The sequence below is a fragment of the Propithecus coquereli genome, unplaced genomic scaffold, assembly GCF_000956105.1.
Source record: "Propithecus coquereli isolate 6110/MARCELLA unplaced genomic scaffold, Pcoq_1.0 Scaffold86, whole genome shotgun sequence".
Classification (NCBI taxonomy): domain Eukaryota; kingdom Metazoa; phylum Chordata; class Mammalia; order Primates; family Indriidae; genus Propithecus; species Propithecus coquereli.
The window spans coordinates 4,702,426-4,725,323 of record NW_012154840.1 but is presented as its reverse complement, the minus strand read 5'-3'; the positions used below and the strand labels follow the sequence as shown (position 1 = coordinate 4,725,323).

Genomic DNA, 22,898 nt, shown 5'->3' with positions numbered 1-22,898 from the left:
GCCCTGGCTTCCTTTTAATTAATGTATTTTTATTCATAAGCAATTTAAAATTATACTGCAGTGGCTTAAGAATCGTCAAAGTCAAATTGAATTCAATGTCTGCTCCTGTACTTACTGCCTGTGTGACATTATCAAGTTACTTAATCTCACTAGGTCTCAGTTTTCTTATCTGTAAAATGGGGATGATAATAGGGCCTACCTCCTAGGGTTGTTGGAAGCTTTAAATGAGATAAAGCACATTGCACGGAAAATAGGCTTTACTATTAATTCTCTTTCATCTTTTCCCAACTCTACTACTTATGATGTGACTTAGGCTCCTAAGTCTCAATTTTCTCACTTGTAAAACAAGAATAATAATACCAGGCTTAACTACTCCACAATATCAAATGAAATAACCTCCATAAAAGTGTTTCATAAAGGCACTATGTACATGAATGTGAGGGATTCCACTAGTACATGCAATTGGTTTGCTGTTTCCCATAATTTTTAGGGATCATTTCACATTTAGATCTGAAAGCCTAAGATGAAGTTTACAGTCATCTTAATTATTGCAGGAGAATTTTTCCAACTCTTTGCTTTAGGTGGCTTTGCTTCCAACTCTTTGCTTTATGTGGCTTTGTACCTTCGTCAAAATGTGGGAAGCAAGAGGGCTAAACTCAAATATGCCAATTCTGCTAACTGTGAATATCTATGGTGAAGGTTTCCATGCTGCCTAACATTATCCTTTGGTTTTCAAGAACCATGCCATCCACGACCTCCATAATCTCTATAACCATGGAGAATTTCAAGATCTTCACTTAACTTTTCTTTGTGTCTGTTCTAGCACCTAGCAACATGCCTGGAAAATATTATAGTAAGGGCTCAATATTTGTTAACTAAATTATTTCATGAATCTGTAGGCATGTGTAAAGAGAACTGGATTTAGAGTTAAAAGATGAAGTTTCCTAAGCCAGGCCCAGTGCTGCATTCTAGCCTGGGAAACAGAGCGAGACCTTGTCTTAAAAAAAAAAAAAAGACTAGGGTTCCTGTCTTGGTTCTGTTACTTTTTGGATATGTGACCTTGAGCAAGTCACTTTAGGAAAAAGAATTACACAGATATCGTCTGTAAATGAGGATCGGTAATCCTCAAGCTGTTTTGGAGAATTAAATAAGAGAATGTATGTGAAACTCTGTAAATTACAAAACACCAAACTTAAGGTGTTATTATGATTAATCATTAGTGAGTTTTGCTTTAATAGAGCCTTAAATAATTAAACTGGATAAATACACATGGCAATGCTTATTGGTTAATACAGGCGAGTGTATGCATGAGCGTTTCCTGTGAGAGTGAAAACACAAGACACACTGGCAATTGTAATGTTCTAATTTGTATTCTGTGGCATTGAGAATAAGGCCACTTGTCTGATAAGACATTGAATGGAACTATAATGTAGTTTTGGTCCTGAGATATCTTACAATACCATTTTAAATTCATTACTGCATTTAAATTACTGCTAATGATAAAATATTGTATTTCAGTATTTTCCCTTAGAGTATTCATTGGTAAAGTAGCCATTCCATTGTTCCTGCCCACTTCAAGTTAGCAGATACAGCTTTTCAGCCCAGAGACCCTTTGATTTGCATCATGTGCTAAGTGAAAAGATGCACAGGCTTTCAAAAGTGAGTGGGATTCCAATTCTAGGTTACAATTCTTATCATCCAATCGAATTTAAACTCTACATTATAATTACATCTATTAATAGTGTACTGACCTGGAGGATCAGGTACAAGCAGAGAAACAAAGAGAGAAAAATACCACTAATACCAATACCAAAACAACAAACAAATAAAAATGGAAATCAGAAAGGCTGATTCATTCAAGTTCCACCAAAGGCCTGGATGGAACTGTTATTTGCTACTTACGTTTCTCTGAATCTCTGCATGTGTAGGTTATGTTTCTGTAGGGAAGAAGAAATTTTAAGAATTGGCTTTTCAAAAGGCAAAAGAGAATTACAGAATGTCAAAATTGGAAGAACGTTTAGGGGTCAAATACTTAAGGCATCTCACTTTACATATGGGAAAAGTCAAGTCCAGAGAGGGGAAGGGACTTGTCAAATATTGCTCAATAATTTTTTTTAGCAGAATTAGCAGGTCTCTGATTTTCAGGTGATAGCTCTTTTTTTTTTATTTCAGCATATTATGGGGGTACAAATGTTTAGGTTACGGAAATTTCCCTTGCCCCCTCCCCCCAGTCAGAGCTTCAAGCGTGTCCATCCCCCAGACGGTGCGCATCGCACTCATTACGTGTGTATATACCCATCCCCACCTGCCCTTTTAAAAAGGAGCCTGTAAGTCACTCTTTCTCAAAGAGTACTATTTTAAAATATCGGAATTGCTGGGTTGCTTGTTAAAAATAAAGATTCTTGGGTCCCATCTCAGATCTACTGAATCAGGATCTCAAAGTGGGCCATGAGAGCCTGCATCTTCAGCGCTACAATTTTCTGATACATGTCACTTTGAGAAGTACTGCTCTAGACACTCTTACCTCAGGCCGTTATAGTGAGTCCACACACTAAAAAAAAAAAAAAAAAAGAAAAGAAAAGAAGAAAAAAGGCGTCTTTTCAAGTATTTGAAAGAAACCGAGTGATAGTGGATCTGAAATGCTTTCAGAATCCCCATGGTAACCTGTAGGGCCCAACCAATGAAGATAAGAAAAGCTTTAGGGGTCAAGCACGCTTAGGAAGCTGCAGCTTGTTGAACAGGCTAGTAGAGGACGGGCTCTTTAGCAGCCTGCCAGGCATTTTTACTTCCTCCTCGAATTACACGGACTAGCTCACTGAATTTGCCGTTACTGAGGTATAATTTCTCTGTAAAGTTACGAAGTCTGAAAACATGGGCCTTGTGTGTGTAATCATGTTATCACCCGCCACCCCCAACTTCTTCTGGCTCTACCAATCACCCACAGATCTGAATGTGGAGGCTCTAGGGGGTCCCCCCGAAGACCCTGCTACCAGGCACCCCTTGCCTGGCCACACACGCCTGGCTACGTGGGGAAACGCACACAGCCGAGGGGACTCAGAGGGTTAACGAGCAGCGCGCCGCAGAGTGGCAGCGACAGGAGCCAATAGGCTGTCTAGGCAGGCAGTGCGCCTCGTCTGGGCGGGCGTGGGATACCGGGTGCCAAAAGGAACCAACGACTGCCCAGGGGTGAGAGGGCAGCCGGGGTTAGAGGTTCCGAGGAGGCGGGGGCGACCGGAAGCATCCGCCTCTTCCCCCCCCACCTTTATCCTTAGTGTTTGGTAGCAGCGGGGACTTCCCGGGGCCCAGTGTATGGCCACGGAGGTCGGGGGTGTGGACTCCATGCCCTGTCACGACCAGAAAGTAATCTCTGCCTCAACCCCAAGCCCGGAGTCACTGCGACCTGGAGACCCGGCCCAGGACGATGACGGGGTAAACAGCGCCTCCATGGCCAAGCTGACTCTCCACACAGGGCATGGCAATGCTAGCGTGCCGGCCGAGCGGGACCCTGAGGCCTGCGGTGGCGCCAGCCTCAACTCTCAGGGCAACAATGGTAGTGGTGACAGTACCAACTATGAAGCACCAGCTGGCTACCCCCTCCTAGGGGACTGCGAACTCTCCCGGCAGATCGGGGCGCAGCTTAAGCTGCTGCCTATGAATGATCAGATCCGGGAGTTGCAGACCATCATCCGGGACAAGTAAGCAGAGAGCGGAAGGGGAAAGGAAAGTGGAGGGTCTCTCGAGCGTGGAGTGGGCGGGGACTGAAAATAAAAGAGCTAAGGGGTAGTGTTGTATTTTAATCTTTCTATTGAAAATTCTTCTCTCCCCGCGTGTGAATTCCCACCCTAATATTGGACTTGGCAAACTTGTCTTTGGAGATTGGGGCAGGGCCTTTTCCTTGAGGCGTGTGTATGTAGAGGGAAAGGGTGACATATGACTCAAGCCGCCACCCCTCTCTTTCCTAGTCCCTGCGTTTAACATCCCTTTGTGTAGGGAGGAAGCCTTTTAGGTAGCCCAAGGCCCCTTTGTCTGTCTGAGTGACACGAGTCCTTGGCCATTCCGGGATGGTAAACGCCCCTGTGCTATCTGCCCAGTGCCTGTCCACGTGGTAAATCTATAACCGAGAAATGGTTACTACCCAAGGTTATGCCCTACCGCCAGTCACCGCAGGCTTACAAACAGAAACGAAGCGATTTCAAGGAAATTCTCTTGTGCTCCTTTGACCCTTTAGTGTTTGCTGCTGCAAATATGTCATTTTGTCTAAGATCTTTGAGTCTCGGAGTTGAGGTTTACTTTGTCACATGAAAGCTTATCATCCAACTCTTACCAAGATTGTTTTACTGTAAACTTACAGAACATAGTTAATGAGTCAAAGGGAGCCCAAAGGGGCCTTTGGCCCCTCAAAATCTCACAAACCAGTGTAACCGGAACTTTATGTTAAAATACTATTTTGAAGTTTCTAAACCCACATTGTAGATAGGTTTTCTCAAAGGAAATATATCCCGTGATGAGCAACAGCTGTTTTCTTTATTGGCAACACTTTATTTTTTGCAGAGACGGGGTCTCACTATGTTGCTCGAGGTCTGGAACAACTCCTGGCCTCACAGCGGTCTGCCCTTGGTCTCCCAAAGTGCTAGGATTACAGGCGTGAGCCACCATGCCCAGCCCGTTGGCAGCACTTTAAATGAGTAGGTGCAGCATGTCACAACATCCCTTTTTCAGTGGTGGGGCATGCCTTGATCTTTTAAAAATGGCTGCTGAATGACAGGATGCCACTCCCTAAATCAGACTCGAGTAACTTTTTCTTCATTCTGTTGTAATAGGCTTCTAATTTGTTTCCCTGCCTGCAGTTTTTTCTCTCTTCCACACGCACCCCCACATTACAGTCTTGTTAATATACATTAATTACATTTTGAATTTCATCAATGCCTTCCAAATAGTAGATGCTCAATTGCTAAAGGTTTTTTCCTAGCTCTTACAATTATATTAATGAAACTATACTATTTAACTGTTTTTAATGTACCGATATTGAAAAGTACTGTGGTCATGTGATCTAACTGATGAAAAATAGGAAGCATAGGCTTGTTAGTTGTGGTGGGGCAGCTAAAATAAAACTTTTCTGTAAAATAAAGAAAATGTGATGACGATTCTTGTTTCTGTAGAACAGGAGTTACTAAGCTTGGCTCTTGGACCCCACACCTGTTAGATGGATTTCAGGGCTTCAATCAACCCTCAGAAATTATCTGGGAAATTTTATTCGTATGTGCATTTTAATTGTTTTTAAAAATAGCATCTTATTGAGATATAATTCAAATACTATACAAGCATTTTTTTTTATTTCAAAATCTTAAGGGGGAACAAATGTTTTAGGTTACATGGATCATTTTTGTAATGCTTGAGTCCTGGCTTTAGGCATGCCTGTCACCCAAATCGTGTTCATACAATTCAGTGGTTTTAAGTATGCTCACTGCTGTGTGACCATCACCATAATGTTTTGGAACATTTTCATCACCCCAGCAAGAAACCTCATACTGATTAGCAGTCACTCCCCATTTCCCCTCAACCCACCCAATTAGCCCTAGTCAATCACTAATCTCTTTTGATTTTCCTATTCTGAACATTGCATATCATACAATACATGGTCCTTTTGTGACTAGTTTTATTTAGCATAATGTTTTCAAGGTTCATCCTTGTTATATCAGTATATTATTCTGTTTTATGGCTGAATGACACTCCATTGTACGGATATACCACAATTTGTTTAACCATTCATCAGTTGATGGACATTTGGGTGGTTCCACTCTTTGGCTGTAACGAATAATGTTGCTATGAACATTCACATAGGTGCCTTTTTATGAGGTGAGGATCCCTTAGCTTTCATTAGATTTTACAAAGGGTTATGATAATGTAAAGGTTAACAACTGTTGCTGTAGAGCTTGGAAAGGGCATGGCTTTCAGCATTCACATCAGAAAAGCCTGAGTTACATGTTCAGAGTAAACCTGGGTGTAAGTGGAATCTTTTTTTTTTTTTTTTTTCTGAGTTTGGAAGGAGACAGCAGGATCCAGACGGGTGATCTTAGGCAAGATGTTTAGCATCTCTGTGCTTCATTCAGATTTATCATTTGTAAATGAGGATGTTGGTAATATTTCATGGAGCTCCTGGGGGCTAAAGCAAGATACTGTCTGTGAACATTTGTTATAAACCGTGAAGAGCTGTGCACATTTAAGGCATTTCAAGCCTTCATGTTTGGGTTTGTGCGTGCTTCTGACTGCATCCGTAAGTGCTATCTTCTTGAGCTTTCAGAAGACGGTAAAAAGAATTTAATTGTACCTGGAACTCACATTCTTATTTTGAAAATCAATACTGAGAAATCCTAGATAATTTTTGTCCTGATTTGTTATAGTATAGAAAGGCCCACTATAATTTTTGATAATGAATTTATGCTTATTTAGGCTGAGGACAGTGTTTTTAGTTTTGCTTTTGTTAATCAAATCAGTTGACAGAGGCTTTATCTTCTGTTTCTTTATCTTTAAAAAATTGCCATCCCCTCACACAAACAAGACCTGCTTTTTCGTATTATATCTGCTTTTATTGAGAAAAATTGTAACAATGTTGATGGCAAAAAAAAGCAAAATCATTTTAACATTTCTACTTCAGATTGTTTACATGGGACAGAAAGCACAATAAATTTATTTCACATTTTCAGCTATAAGCCAGGGTCTAATTCTGTCTAGAGATTGATTAAAAAGAAACACTGGGTTTTAGCCTTTCTAGGGGGCTGGTGTAGGGTACCTATGGTAAAAGGAGCTATATTTACATAGGTCTAGTTCTGGAAGGTGCTATCAGTTATACCCTGTTCTCTCCAGGGCTTATGCTCTTCTCTGTTTTGATGTGACAGCAAATGTGTGCACTATGGAACTGTCTAATAATAGAAGCCACTGGAGTACATTTTTTCTGTCATTATTCCTGGTCCTTAGCATATGTCTAGTGAAGGGATTGCATTGTGAATTGACTCTGGCATGGGGACACGGGGGTTGAGCAAGCAGGGCTGCATGTGCATGTCGTGTGTATGCAGGTGTGTGTGTCTGTGCGTGTATATATATAAAATATATATGGCAGGCAAGATTGAGAACATTGTAGTGATTTAAAATTTTCTTTATTTTTTGAAATGCATAATATTTGAAACATAGTATGCTGGTTATATTATTGAATTTCAAGGAAATGAATTTCTCTCTCTTTGAAAGTACAGTAAACACCAAATGAGCAGATAATTTACTCAGCCATACATACATGGGTCACTGGTGAACTTGGGAAAATAAATGACTCCTTCACTTCTGTGTGTGTGTTTTTTTTTTTTTTTTTGCTGTTGGAATGGATTAAACTACACATCCTTCCCTTCTCACTCCCTTTATATACTAAACCCAGCAAAATCTGAGTGTAAGATCATCCTCCCTGCCCAGTTTTTTGAGTTTTTTTTTTTTTTCGATCTCCTAAAACCTTAGAGTAAAGCCATTTTGTGAGCTGTTGAATGTTTCCTGTATACTTATCCTAGGAGGGGCTTTGGCATTGCCTCAGCAGGCTGCTTGGATGAAAGTTGAGCAATCTTCGAGTATTTCAGTCCAAGAAATAACACTAAAGAAGGAGCGCAGTCAGCCTTGTGACTTTTTTGAAAAAGTCACCTAGCGAGGAGACAGTTAACCTCAGGATTGGAGGCATGTGACTTAGTAATGTAATGTACTTAACCAGAGCTGTGTATCAGAATTGTCTGTGGAGTTCTTTTGTGTTTTTAATATAAGTTCCTTACCACCAACCTTAGAGGTTGTTTGTGTAGTCTTGAGTAGAACCTGATCATCTGTAGCTTTACAAAGAGCACAGGTGATTGTGTTGTGCTCAGGCGGGCCCACTGCCCCTACGACAATGGCCAGTCTCCCTTGTGTGGTGATTTGCCAGGCTTCAGGTTTGGGGTATAGGGTAAGCCATAGATTCCACATGCTAGACAGAACCAGCCTAGAGAAACTGGTATTGCCCCAAGACTGGAGGAATCTCACAACTTTTCCCTTCAACTTGTACAAAACCAAATGCCCACCACAGAAAAAACTGACCTGCAAATTGTTTAAAACATGCACATGGTTTTGTTTTTTGTGTGTTTCCCTGGTGAATTTTCTGACTTTTAGTGCAGAGGGAGGAAGTCACCTCTTTAAGCTATACAGACCCCTGTTATAATATTTACTGGGCATATCCTTATAATGTTTTACCAGCTAGTCTGGGCTCCAAGGAGGCAGAAAGAAGGTCTGGCCCAGCACAGTGCCTGGCACATAGGGGCATTAATGTACCAATCACAATAATAAGAGAAAATGATAGTTTTTCTTGTTTTTCTGTCTGATTTTGAATGTTTACATTGAACTCTGCTTTGGGGTGCAATAATTAATGACACACTATTTTATGAGCTTATTAAGAAGGTGCTAAAGAGCTGTAGCCTTGATGACTTAACACCTGGCAGGTATTAAAAGCTATTTTTTCTTTTAACTTTTTACATTGCGTTAGGTTTGCTGCAAGTATTTCACTGGGAGTTAGTTTTTGTGAAGGTGAAGGAAGGAAAATCGTTTATAAATCATCTGCATACCATGGCAAACTTTGGGACTATTCTTTATTTTAGTGATCACATAATAAAGTAGTTACAGATATCAAGATTATGTTTTCAGTGCTTGCACTAAACATTAACTTTAAATGAAACACTCCTTTGGTTTAAACCTGCCAGAAAAGCTTTTTTGTTCCCCTTTTCCTTTAACCTGTTGCTTAAAAACAAAAAAAACCAAAAACATATCAGAGCTGAGTTTGAGTCCATTTAATTCTTCCTTCTCAACTTAGGTTGCCAGATAAAATACAGGGTGCCTAGTTCAATTCGAATTCATATAAACAACGAATAATTTTTATATAAGTATATCCTAAATATCGTATGGAAGTTCTGAAATACAAATTTAATTGGGCATCCTGTATTTTTATTTGCTAAATCTAGCAACCCTATGCTCAACTCCAATTTCCCCCTGCCTCAGATGCTACAAACAATCCTTGTGTATAATTCTCCTGCAGAAAAAAATGATGTATTGAAACTTTTGAAATGACAACTAATTCAGTGCTACTAGGATTTTATTTAAATTAAGTTGTTTTAAAGTTACGAGTCAGAAGATCTTCCTGTAATCATTGTTGAGAAGGGTACATTCTTGTATATGATAACCTTAGTGCATACTTTTTACAAGCCATATTATAAAAACTCCCTCTTCACAAGGAACATTTGAATGATGCTTTATTTGCCTGCCAGTCTCTTTATTTCATTGCTTTATTGTTTGCATTGTGTATATATCCCAGTCTGATTCACAGGGAAAGAAATATCATAAAAACACATCAAAAAATTGCCTACCTTTCAGTAAACATGCCCTTATTAAAGCAAAATATAAATAATGGCTTTACTCAGGGATTTGGAATCAGAGCTTCAGGCTCTCTTCAGGGAAGAACCTTGAAATACTTCACCTCTGTAAGCTTCACTGTTCTCATCACTGAAGTGGTGGCGATAATAGAATTTACCTCTTAAGGTTGTGTGAGGGGTAGATGAGATAATGCACCAAAAGTAAAAGTGCTTGCTACTTGGCTCCAAGGAAGCTTTTGATAAATGGTGGCCTCTGGAAAAGAAGGGAATAATGTGTGTATAACATTAGGTACCTTATGGACCTTTTTAAGAAAAGTTCTATAAATAAGTCTTTGTGAATTTGGGCTTATACACACACATATGTGTGTGTATATATCTATATAGCTGTTAAATTGATTTTTGTGAAACAAAAAACGAAGGTAGGAGTTTGCCAAGTTTATTCTGAATAGAGAGAAGCAGCAGAGAATGATCACTGCTGTGATTTCTGCTGTGAGAATTGAAGTTGCAGTTATCCCAGGGGAAGGTGTCATGCTAGAGAATCCCTCCAGTAGTAGTAGTAGTAGTAGTAGTAGTAGTAGTAAGGCCTAGTAAGAAGAGGGTAGAAGATCTCTTAATTTTTTAATATTATAAAAAATTCATCTCTTTCATATTTCTGTTTTTTATGGATGATAAGTAAATATCTGTTAATATTAGCTTTTTGAAAGAAAGATCAGTGAGACTCTTAGGTTTCATTTTGGTTTGGATTTGCTATGAGACATACATATTTTTAAACATACACAATTGCTGCAGCCTCTCTGGAAATTTTAAAGTGCTTTATAGATAGTCTTACTTAACAAGTAGAAAAGAGTCGGGTTTACCAAGTCCACATTAAAATGAGGATTTGGCTTCCAGTACGAATCTCATTCTTTTGTTGCTTCCGTGTGAATATCACTTTTTAAAATGGCTGCCTTTGGTTTTCATCTTGTTACTCCAGGTCTGTGATACATTTGTGTGTGTGAGGAGGTGTCAAGAAAAGTATATTCTCAAATATGGTTAGGTCTGCATTGTTAAACCTGTTTGGGGTTTGTACAATTTAAAAGATGCCCAGTTTAACATTAATTAGATTTCCATGGTTTGGATTACAAATGCCTGGATATCACTATCTGTTTAAATGTTTGATATTTGATGATTTAGATAATATTTTAGAATATTCCAGGGACATTTGTGTGTTTTTTGCATTGTGATTACATTAGATTTTATTTGAGTCTATTATCAGAAGATGATTAATATGTCTTTTAAAGCTTCGTTTCTAGTAGGAGAGATTTGTTTTTAGTGGTTTTAAGAGAAAAGTGAATAAAGTTATGATTTAAAACAAAGTGTGTGGAGTGACTAAGACCTGGCGTTTGGTTTATATTAAAACATTTTTATTAACAATTCAGTCCAGTGTTGGTCTAAAGTCGGGGCTCAGAGAATACATGCAGCTTTATCGATCCGATAAGTAAATATCTGCTTTATAAAACTCTAGTCTTAACAGTGTTAAAGATTTGAATGTGATATTGAAGGCCACTGTGGATTTTTTAAAAATGCAGTCAACTTATTGTATTCTAGATTTACTTTAATTTCTAAGTCGACTTAAAGTGAACAGTATGGGTCTGAAGCCTGTCTAAAACAGCATTAGGCTTTATCATTTTTTGTGGTTCACTGCTTTTTACTTCCTTGACAAGCATGTTGCGAAGATTAATTATAAAAATGAAAGGTGCTGATGTAATAATATAGTCTTACTTAAAAACCACAGTACATGAAACAGCCTGTTTCAAATGGGCTCTCTGTGTTTAGGTATGTGTGGACAGAGTTTTCTGAGTTTAGGGAACATTTATACATAAAGAATAGAGGCCTATATTCTTGCTATTGCTTAATTATACTTCACATTTTAGGGAGTTAATATCCGTAATATGATAGAACTGTGGTTACTCCAAGAAAACCTAATGCCATTTGTGCCAGGGATATTTCGTTACTTTTCCATGTCAGAGAAAGTGAAATGCAGCTTGAGGGAAAAAAAAAAGTGATGATTAATGGTATACTGAGATAATATGTGCTTGCACATGCCATTTTGATGCTGTGTTGGGGAGTATTTTAGGTATGCTATCTATAGGCAGATGGGAATTTTTAAGTACATAAGCTGGAAATAAGTTCATCAGTCAGAACGTTTAACTTGTATGGAAAGAGGAGGAACAATACTAGATATTTATGTACAGAAAAAACATTAGATGTTTAACATTCCCTTTTTGGCTGGTTAACAGCTTGTGGGTAGGTACAACCCCAGATTATTACTATTTGGGTACTTCAGGATATGAAGGTATTCCCCAGAAGGAAATGTACAGGAAAATGGCAGAAAGATCTAGGGAATGAAGTACTTGTTTGAAAAAAAGGCAAAAGGAATAAATTGTCAATCATTTGAGAAGGAGGTCTTGGAAATTAGGTTACATGTTTTTTAAAGCTGTGGCAAAAGTAGAATATTTGTTTGTACCATTCTAATTCCAAAAAGGATTAGAAAGTAGCTGGGTTACTTATCTTGGTAATATGGGTTTTAGATCAAGGTGAATTGAGGGGAAGGATGGGGAGAACCTGCTTTCCTTACTACAGAGTTTTCTCTCAGCTTACACTGTGGGCTTGCTGTCACCCTCCAAGGGTAACTTCGTTCATCTCCTGGTTGAATAATATGTACTTGGGCAGCTCAGAGCGGGACTGCATGATCTTTTCAGTTCTAGTTTCTAATGTTGGTATGAAATAAACATATCGAATAGTATTTATCAAGTTATCCCATTTAGGTGCCTGTATCCTAGTAAAAAGCATCTTGCCTCAGTAAGTCTGTGCATGTAAGCATTTAAGCTTTTGGCATGTAATAGATCTTAATATCAGTGTATTAAGTAATTTATATTAAATAATGTATTACCTTAAAGCTCTAATTTAGACTAAAACTTGTACTATTTTTTTTTAGGACAGCCAGTAGAGGGGACTTCATGTTTTCTGCGGATCGTTTGGTAGGTGGAGGCTTTCCATTTTCATTTCATTGTTGTACCTAGTGATATAATCCGTGTAGCCCAAGCTGTGTTTTTGTTCTTGAGCGTTCTGGGGGTGAAAGAGATTGTACCAAGTAACCACCATCTTGCTAGGCTTCCGAAGTCTTGTTTCTACTGTTGCATTAAAGCTCTGCTTCAATTCCTTTCACCTCCAAGCATTGCCCATGAACCCATTCCCTGTAGTTCTGAAGTATCACTGCCTCTCAAATGGCTCTTGGGAACCTGGTTCTCAGCAACTCTTAAGTGCCTCATCTTAGGGCAGTGAAGTACATTAAAAGAAAACCTAAGATGTAAAGAGACCTAGTGGTTACCCTTGTGGTATCCAGCTAATGTACAAAAACTAACACATTTCTTGTAGTTTACGTGGGAAGGGTATGTTAATTTTGCCTCTTCTTTTTTGTACTATCCTCACATGTGAATTACTAAGTTGGACTGTCTATACTTTTCTCCTAATTATGGATTGACCAAGCCCAATTCTGTTTAGCTATTGTGATCTGAGAGGACCTCAGGCCAACTTGGTTTGTTTTCAGGGTAGGCACTGTTTCCTTCTTGTGTTAATATCTAAGTGTGTTCACTGCTTAGAATGAGGTTAACACGTTTTCTGCTGTGGTTATTAGTATTCATCCATTCATGAAATATAGGCTGAACTCATGTGAGTCAGACGCTGTGCTAGGCTGTGTTGGGAGAGAGGAGATAAAACAGTGAAGAATGTAGACATAGTCTCTGATCTAATGGAATTTACAATCTAAATACTGTTACCGGTATTTAGTTTAGAAAAGAAAGAAAGGTGGCTTATTAACCCTCAAATGTATAATCAAATAGTAGTAGGTAGATTATTAAAGGGAATGTGAGGGAAAAAAGGCATGAAACTTTTCATTTAGATTTTCCCTGGAGGATTTATTCCAATAGAATGCAGACAACTTCTGTTTTGCTTTTGGCTTTAAATATTCCTGGTTCAGAGACCAATTCTAGTTAAAATTACTTGAGCTTTCAGGGGCAGTAATAACCCTTAGATAGTACCAAGGTAAATGTGGTTGATGTTCCTGAGGCAATAGTTAGGTCATTCTGTGTTTTATGCTTTCGTCAAACCAAAAGAACAGGTTTGAAGGAACTTACGTCTTAGTGGCTACTGTGGAGAGAAAGCGAGGTCTTGGTGTTCACTGGTAGAAAGTGGTTCCTCTTTCTTTTGCTTTCCTTGTGCTCTTTTCCTATAGAAAGTAAGAGTTAAGTTCATGGTTATTGTAAGATGCTTCCCTTAAAGGGCAGGCATGCATTGGCCAAATGAGATAAGGACCTAAGGGGATGGTAATTTGGACCTCTGTTCTCTGTGGTTGGCTTTGAAGGTCATGTTATGGGGTGGGGGGAGGGTTGGTTGTGGTTGTGGTACAGACTGGAGCTGTTTATGTTTCTCTTGTTGAGGATTTCTAGTACACTCTCTCCTCTAGCACAAGGGGCTCATCATAGTGGACATTAATTCTATCTTGAATTTGTCAGGGTTAGCTTCACTGGCGCACAGCTCCTTGAGTTCTTTATATTTTAGTTGCGTGTCTTCTAGTCTATGCTCTCCTGTAAGACTTGGACACACTAATTTCTATCCCAGGGTTACAGGGGATGGGGCAAGAGTTACTCTTTAGAGGAGTGTTACTAGGAGGAGGAGATCTAGGCTCTTCAAAGAAAAAAATCCTCTTCTAATTCGCTCCTAAAAAGCATAAATCTCCACGAAGGTGGTGGCTAGAGGTGAGTATGCGTGCATATGCAGTATTCATGAGGTTCCTGGGCCCTCTGTCTGAAGCTGCAGGCTGACAAAATCCTGGCTCATTTCGAATTGATCTTTTAATGGCAGCGGGGTGTTGTGTTGTGATAACAGAGCATGGACCTGGTGCTTCTCCCTGCTGTTCCTGATTCGTAATCAGTAATGTAATATTGATTGGAGAAAATGTGCATTGCAGACTCAGCACCGCCTTCATTGTAGTAGGCCCTGATCGCTCGTGGGATTGCCGTATCTTGTTTTTCCTAGTAGTTCTCAGTGATTCTTTCCTTTACACCACATGTTACAATTGGTATGAGCCCTTCTTTTAGCTGAGAAGCCCCAATGCATTTTACTGGATCCTCTTTCAAGCTCAGCAAATTGGTTCAACCCATGCACTCATTTATTTTCTCAAAAGAAGTTTCAGGCTCTATTTATATTCTGGTGGACCTTTGTTAAAAAGAATCTGACTTACCAATTTAAAGGTACTGAACAAAGCAGGGAAATTTCCAGTGGGCACTATTTTCAGAGTAATCAGAAGTATATTACTTCCAAGGAAGGGCGCCTGCTAAGACTCTTGTCACTTGCTGGAGTTTTGTATCCCTCATAGCTTGGACTGACTGAATGAGAATTAGAAGGCATACTAGAGCCTTTTGGTGGCCATCATGTGCCTAACTGCGATTGGATACCTAGCAGCAAGCAGCCTGGCATTGGGAGCTATCCCTGTATCTAACACATGATAGAAGCCCCCTTCCTACCTGCATAAGCTCAACCCTTGCCTAGTGTGCTATTGACTTTCTGCCTGCTGTTCAGTTCTTGAGGCTAACAGCTAGCAGGAGATTCTCAGAGGGTTCTCAACTTATTCTTCTTTGACTCTCTAGATCAGACTTGTTGTGGAAGAGGGATTGAATCAGCTGCCATATAAAGAATGCACGGTGACCACTCCAACAGGTAACCAGGGCTGTTACTCTCAAATTTTCCTCATAAAAATTCTGAGCCAGAATGGGAGAAGATGGAAGGAAGGCAGTCTGAGTAAAATCAATATGCAAAATGAAGAGTCTAGGTGGAGCTGTTCTTTTAAACATCTTAAAAAACTCTGAGACATTTAGGAAAGAAATCTGTGTGGGTGACTTTTTGTTAATGGCTTGCTTGTCAATTCAAGTTAAAGGTTAATAAATATTCTTCAGCATGCAGGTGTTGCTTCTGATGACGGCCCATTGGGACTAGAGTTAAGAATTGCTGGCAGCTTATCTTCACCTCTGGGGGGAAGCTGCTGGTGTTAACAAGTGGGCGAGGCTGCTTTGGCATTGAAACTCCAGGTTAAAAAAAAAAAAGATGAGAAATAAAAAGGAAAAAGAAAACTAAAAATGATGAGAATTGGAGAAGGTGCTTTGTTCTACTCTTTTTAATAGAAAGTAGCCAAAGATCTCTGTTTCAGGGATTTGAAATTCTGATTTCGTTTTATTAAATAATGGAAAACTGTTCTATTCAAAGGGTTGGCTTTATGAAAATTGGGCCCTGAGCTTGTTGCATGTCATAATTGATACAAATTCAGGATGAGACCAAGCATCGAACATGCCTTGATAACTACTTTAGCCTCTTCCTTCTACTTTTAACACATTGACTGCCGCACTAGAAAAAAAAATTTTCTGTGGGACCGTAGTGTTTTATTATGAAAATAGAATAAAAACTTCGAAAACAAAACGATCCTTTCTAGTTTAATGAAAAATTTGTTATTTTTTATTGTTTTCAGTGTGTGAGTTATATGCAGCTTGAAAAATAGTTCACGCAGCTCCCAAGATAAAGAGATGTGTGAGTTACATATGCTTCACGAGGCCCCCGGGCTTAAAACTAGCGTGAGTTAAATACAACTCACATAGCAGTTAATGTGTTAAGGGAGAATGGAGACTCATCAAAAAGGATGGAACGAGTAGGCTTTCTGCTGTGGCTCACAGTGGGGTCCTAGTTTGAATTGATGGGGTATATAGCATTCTCGGAGTACAGTGATTCTCCTTTGAATTCAATCTGAAGAACATGTATATGAATATCATCTATAATAAGTCCTATTTAATAAGTCCTATTCCCATTCGATGAAGTCTGCCTCTCCCAGTTATCCTCACAGGTTTCTTATGAAGAATTAAGAAATAACTATGGAAAAATCATGATTCATCTCATTACTTTCACAGGGAACCTCAGCGTTATACAGCGTGTCTGGACAAGGGTTGCTCTGTACCCATCTGCTTCTAAACCATAGGCACTTTATAAAATAAGTAGGTTGCTCCAATGATGAAAGATAAATTCTTTTGTTTTATTTCCCAACAGGGTACAAATATGAAGGAGTGCAATTTGAGAAGGGAAATTGTGGGGTCAGCATAATGAGAAGTGGTAGGTTCGCATGTGTGTGACTTTGTCTCTTTGCACGCATAGAAACAGTTGCTGTTTTCCAGGAGAGAGGTAGGTTTGTCTGTCATAATTACAGCCTGCCTTTGCTTAAATCTCACCACCTGTGTTGTCTGTCCTCGTGGTGCCTCAGAGTCATGGCCTGTGTGCGGCTATGTTCGCCTAATTTTCATTGCACAGCATCTTCCTTAGTCTAGTGGCCTGCTCCCATGGGCAAGCCAGCCTTCAAGGAGAATCAGGGGAGGGTGGGAGGATAGGAGGACGTGATGATGCTGTCTTGGGGAGAACATGACAGTTTGAAGACTGAAGGAATATGGCTTCAATTCAGGCCCATAGAACTTTGGATATCTGAATGGATAAAAATATTTGTTCTATTTTTGTTTTATTTCTGTTGTAGGGAAAAAGTCCTACCCTGCTAGGAGATATACAGATGAATGACTTGTTCAATATTTTTAATTTTATGTTTGATGAGTATGTGACCATCTAGGCAAAAGCACTTAACTGTCATTGACTCTAGATATTTCCATATGTTGTTCTTTATAAATGTTGTATTTGTGTTTGAGTCCAACTGATTACCCTTCTAAACCAGTTTTTGTGCAGCAAAGTCACATGCCTATGATTAGAGCCTATGCCTGTTACATGGATATGATTGTTTCCATTAAGCTTAATTTTTTTGTACAATATTTACATTTTTTTGCATGTATGGTAGAAGCCCCACTCGCTTGCACTGGAAATATGTGGATTAATTTTTTAAACATATAAACATTACTTTTATGGCTATCAAGTTCTGTTTGTGAACAATTGAATACCTCAAGCAAAATTAGGAGCTTTAAGGTTCCTTTTTTCTGGAAGGTAGCTCTTAAGCAATGATAGTGTTCACAGAATAATGTGAACTTTTTAAAATTGGAGAAGACAATGAACTTTTAAGGCACAGTTTCTTCTGTTTCAGTTCAGCTCCTTCCCTAAAGGTACCAGCATGGTCCTTGCACTTCTACTGTATATCAGATGATTTGGGGCGATGCACAGAGTTGTTTTTAACCTTAACAAACATTTGTTGATTTTCATATGTATTAGAAAGAAACTGGTTTCATGTTAACACTAGTGGTATAAAGTTTCCTTTTAAAAATAAATTTAAATGAAAACAGTTAAATTAAGACAAATATTAAGTAAATATCAGTGTCAGTAGAATTCTGGTATGGCCTAAAATCTTGAAGATAGCCTGAGAATGATTTCCTTCAATAAATTCAGACTCAAAAATAGCTCTGTGTTTAGAAACCAAGGGGTGGTGGCGGTGGTTGTGGTTCTCTGAAGGAAGGGGAACAATATACTACTCTTTCACTGTTTGCAGCAAAACCTTTGCCAGCGAAGTCATTGCTGAGCTAAGTGATGTCTCCTTATGCCACCTCAATCTAAAAGGAGATCTTTTGGTCTATAGCCTTTATTCTTCCATAAATCTTTTGTATTTTTTCAGATAAAGGTGACAAATTTAGGTTGTTTAAAGGCTTTTTTAAAATAATTGGAATAAAAATGTTCCTGACATTGAAAAAGCTCAGGGAGCAGCTGAATAAAACACTTTATTTTCTGTAATCATGGAAGCATGACAGCTCTAAAACTTGTAAGCCAGCAATAAAACTAGCTTATCCTAGTTTCATTGACCAGCCCTTAACCTGGTTTCATTGACCTGCACTAAGTATGAAATATGAACATATCAGAAATAAAAGCTATTAGCTTCAGAAGAATTGTTTCCTTCTTGACAGTGTGCTTTTCGTGTTACTAACAGTCACAAACTCAGCTTTGTTCCATTCTTGGACCTATTCTCTCTGTCTCCCAACCCTTTTTCCTTTTTTTTTTATTCTTCAAGGTGAGGCAATGGAACGAGGTTTACGAGACTGCTGTCGATCCATACGAATTGGAAAGATCCTGATTCAAAGTGATGAGGACACACAGAGAGCCAAAGTATATTATGCCAAGTTCCCCCCAGACATTCACCGGAGAAAAGTCCTTCTGATGTATCCAATTCTCAGTGAGTGGCTTGAGTTTAATTTGTAACTTTTGGTTAGGGTTTAAATTCAACTGCCTCCTAGGTACCCTTATATAAACGGCAAAACCAGTTTCTAAATGTGTTTTTCTCAGCTGGATTTGCAGTTGCCCTTGGGCAGTTCACTGGGGAATTTTTATTGTGTAATAGGAGAATATATATTAGTCAAACTGTATTAGCTCCAAAGAGCTTCTGTCCAGAAATGAACACATTGAAGCAAAGGATCTAATGAAGCAAAATATATACAACACAGAAAATATGTTAAAACGTAACCTCTCTCTTGCCTAAGGAGTACAGCAGTGATTTTCTCAAGAATTTATCCTCTCTGGCGGTAATATTTTTTTTCTTGCTATTCTGTTCTCTTTCCTAAGCTTACTCAAATCACACATGGCATGGTCTCCTGGAGAGACAATACCTTGAATACTAAATGAGTTTAGGGCTTGTTGTGTGGTTTGATAAGTGAAAAGTGTATATGTCATGTCCATTATTGAAAATAACATTGAGAAAGAACAAGCACCTTCAAATGAAGCTTTGCCTAGTGGTATCTTATGTTAGATTACTATGTTGACCCTACTTCAAAGACGCTTAAAAGACATTTTGAAATACATGTTAACAATGCCAATATATTTGGTTGTCTTTCGATTTCAGGCACTGGAAATACTGTAATTGAAGCTGTCAAGGTTCTTATAGAACATGGAGTTCAACCCAATGTTATCATTGTACTCAGTCTGTTCTCCACTCCTCATGGTGAGTTCAGCATTAGGGAGTAACCGAGGCTCCCGATGGTCATGAGATGGATAACTGTGTACCTGTCTAGCTATTCGTCCTGAAGAAAAGTTTATTTGCTTCCATGTTTGAATCTAAATCTAATTTTGGTAGTCATAACTTGTGTCCGTCATCTCTAAGCTTAGTGATAACATTTTCCACCATTCTAATGTTGTTTCATTTCAAATGGAGAAGTATAAATTAACCTATTGAAAAAAATTGCAATTATTTTCTTTGTGGCCCTGTTTGGGTAGAACCTACAAATGGCTAAAAGATTCCTGTTTCCCCTGGTTCCCCACCTGAGCCTGAGAACTCCCAAAGAGCAGGAAACTCAGATTCTAGCTAGCCCTATGGTCTTACTAAAGTGAGCTTTGTAGTGTGAAGTGAAGAACAGATGGTTTTTAAGTTAGACTTCTGCTCAAAGGGCATGGTGAGAAAACTGTGTTTTCCATTTGCTGAGGGAGGTGTGCCTAACTAAAGATCACGGCTTCTTTGCCATATAATATAGGACAATTGGGAACATAGCCTAAGAAAATAATCATAGATGCATGTAAAAATTTAGCTTCTAGGATGTTCATTGTAGAGTTATTTGATATAATAAAAAATTGAATGTATATAAATGACTCCCAATAAGGAAATGGTTAAATAAATAATATATATATATTCAAAGGATATAATATTGTGTAACTGTTAAATCATGTTTTTGAAAATAGTTAATGGCATCAAAAAACGTACATGGGAAATGTAGAAAAGCAGTGTAAAAATAATAGCGTTAGAATAGTGTAAAATGTTATCACCAACCTAGAAATGACTATAATACAAATTACCACTGTTTTAACTACCAAAATCAGACGTGGATTTAACATGGAACCTCATAAATCTTCACCATGAGAGGCTAGACAGTTATGCAATACTATTTCAATTTTGGTTTCAAAATGCACACAGTATTAATAGAGGCTGTCTTAGGATGGTGGAGGTCTAAGTGTTTTTCATTTGATTTTTAAGTTTTTTATTGGCATTTTTTTCAAATGTTCTACAATGAATTTGTATTTCCTTCATAATTGAAAGGAAAGAAATATATGGCTTTTCTAGTCAGGTGTTTTATGATCTCCAAAGTTTCTAAGTCTCAGCCAACCCTGAAGAGGCTACACAATATCCAGTTGGGAAGGCTGCTTTCAGTAGGTTGTTATATAGGAATTGGGGCCTGTTGGATTACTTTGCTGTTTCATAACCAAAAATTACCTGTAGTTCAAATGTTGGTGGTGACAAATGGTGATTTCTTGGTCATCATTTATATATAATACAGGTGACACTGAAAACATTGAGATAATCCAATAATTACTAAGATTTTTGCTTTTGGGAATAGAAAAATAGTATCTTTAGTTCTAATAGTATACATTAGAATAGTATACTATTCTTTGACATTATAGCTGAAAAAATCTTATCTTGTGGCAGCTTTGCTATGGCTTTTTAGCTTGACTGGGGTCCCAGCTAGTTTTAATTCTGTTTCCCTGCCCGTTTCCCTCCTCCAGAGAGTCCTAACTTCTAAAAAGCTAGCATGCTTTCACACACCAAAGAAGTCTGTGCTTGTTTCACAGTGCTCTTGTTGGAAAACCATCATCTCGTGTGTGATCCTCATTTTAAAAAGGACTGTATTCATTTTATTTCAGCCACCTTTAAAATAAAACAAAAAAGACTTTTCAGGGGTAAAGTTGTTATAACTGAATAACTATATTTTTCAAATCTCGGATATAAAACAATTTGATTTTAAGAACGTATTAGAGGGTGGGGGCATAGTCTGACTACTATCAAAGCCTTTCAGACATCAGGCATTATATAAACATTATATGAACGAAGGTATTAACCAAGTATAACTAGATATCTAAAGGTCATTGCTCGCTGCCCTTGGTCAATGTTAGACCTAGTGATCAATGACTATAAAATTCCTGAATTCTGACTGGTGTTACAAAAATATCCTGCCATCAAAATAATTTTTCCTTTATTTTTTGAAGGTGCCAAATCAATCATTCAAGAGTTTCCAGAGATCACAATTTTAACTACTGAAGTTCATCCTGTTGCACCTACACATTTTGGACAGAAATACTTTGGAACAGACTAAGTTATTGAAGGAAAATGAATTATCTTGTGTAATATTATAGTTATGTTTTGAGTTTCTACTTATTTTACTAATTTGCTTGAGGAATAGCAAAGAAAATACATTAAAGATGCTTTTCAATTTTGGAAATGAGTATATTTGAGGTTTATCTGATTTGATTATTTCTTGACTGTTGGCACCAAATTCAAAACGAAGCACATACAACTCTTGGGAAAAGATGGAAATTTTGATAATATCCTAATGCAAATTGCTGAACCCTCAGTGCGTTAAAATTGTCCCCTAATTCATGAGACTCTTAGTTTGGAGGTTGCTTGCACCCACAAATAAAACACAAATGAGAGTCAGTTCTTTGTCCCACTATAGTATGCATTTTGTTTAGTTTGCTTTTAGCACTAGGGAAGTTTCATGTTTGTAGTTCTTGTCACCTTCTTATACTTTTTACTTCCTGGTATTTACATGCTAGTAACTTGGAGAGGAGGAAAAAAGAATGGAATTTTACATTTCCATTAATATCCTCACTCAATTGGCAGACCCAGGATGTATGGTTAATTCTTCAGTCACGCTGTTATGTTCTTCATGGCTCCTTTTCCAAACTGTACATTGTTGTAGGTGCCTTGCCAAGCTGAAATGCAATGAAGAAGATGGCAGGGCATTTTCAGTAACTGAAACTGTAATATTAATTTACATAGCCCGAACCAGGGATGTCTGGATGCTGACAAGGGAGAGCCACGTACTGTTAATGCCATCAGTCCTCTAGAAGGGAATGGGTGGCGGTTTTTCTGAGATGTGGGGGAAAGGGAGATTTCTCACTGGATTTCATGTCCAATAAGTAAATTAAAATGCTTCCTTTTAATTTGGATGTTTCTACTAGAGGCTTTGATTTGGAAATTAGTTATTTTGCATGTTTGTTAACTGTAGATATATTAAAATGGAAAAAAATACATACCATGCTTTAAAAAACATCCTGGAGATTTGTACGTGTTCATCTTTAGGCTTCTGAAAGGGAGAGAAACCATTTTAGGAATCAATATTTGCATTCTGAAATCTGCTTGTAAAACCCTGATCTCATTTTACATTGATATTAAAACATTTTAACAGTGGTGGCTGGCTGATTACTTGATTAATTATACTCTCATAGCCCCATAGGCAGCTGTTGTGGGCCTCTGTTCAAAAGCACAGAAAAGAGCAGAAGGCAGTATCTTAGAAAAAGAACCAAAGCTGATGAAAGTCAGCAAAGATTGGAGGAGAGGAAGGAAACCTGGTGTAGAATGGATTATATTTTTCCTCCGGAGCCTAGAATACTGGAAGAACTTCACTATATTTTTCCTTTTATTTTTGGAGACTGTCATAT

General features: G+C 38.3%; 1 protein-coding gene across 1 annotated transcript; it reads left to right on the top strand.

Moving 5' to 3' along the window:
* Positions 1-3,126: 3,126 nt before the first annotated feature.
* UPRT (uracil phosphoribosyltransferase (FUR1) homolog (S. cerevisiae)) lies at positions 3,127-22,647 on the top strand. Its single transcript, XM_012664083.1, has 7 exons — positions 3,127-3,695; positions 12,400-12,442; positions 15,110-15,179; positions 16,551-16,613; positions 18,490-18,651; positions 19,315-19,413; positions 21,444-22,647. The coding sequence occupies exons 1-7, from the start codon at positions 3,310-3,312 to the stop codon at positions 21,548-21,550; spliced, it is 930 nt and encodes a 309-aa protein (XP_012519537.1). The 5' UTR covers positions 3,127-3,309; the 3' UTR covers positions 21,551-22,647.
* Positions 22,648-22,898: the final 251 nt, after the last annotated feature.

What these genes read in the sequence shown, in the direction of transcription:
- UPRT (XM_012664083.1), top strand. Translation starts at nt 3,310, where the DNA reads ATGGCCACGGAGGTCGGGGGTGTGGACTCCATGCCCTGTCACGACCAG. An exon ending in TGTTTTCTGCGGATCGTTTG is followed by an intron (nt 12,443 to 15,109) that starts GTAGGTGGAGGC and finishes TTGACTCTCTAG; the next exon opens with ATCAGACTTGTTGTGGAAGA. An exon ending in CACGGTGACCACTCCAACAG is followed by an intron (nt 15,180 to 16,550) that starts GTAACCAGGGCT and finishes ATTTCCCAACAG; the next exon opens with GGTACAAATATGAAGGAGTG.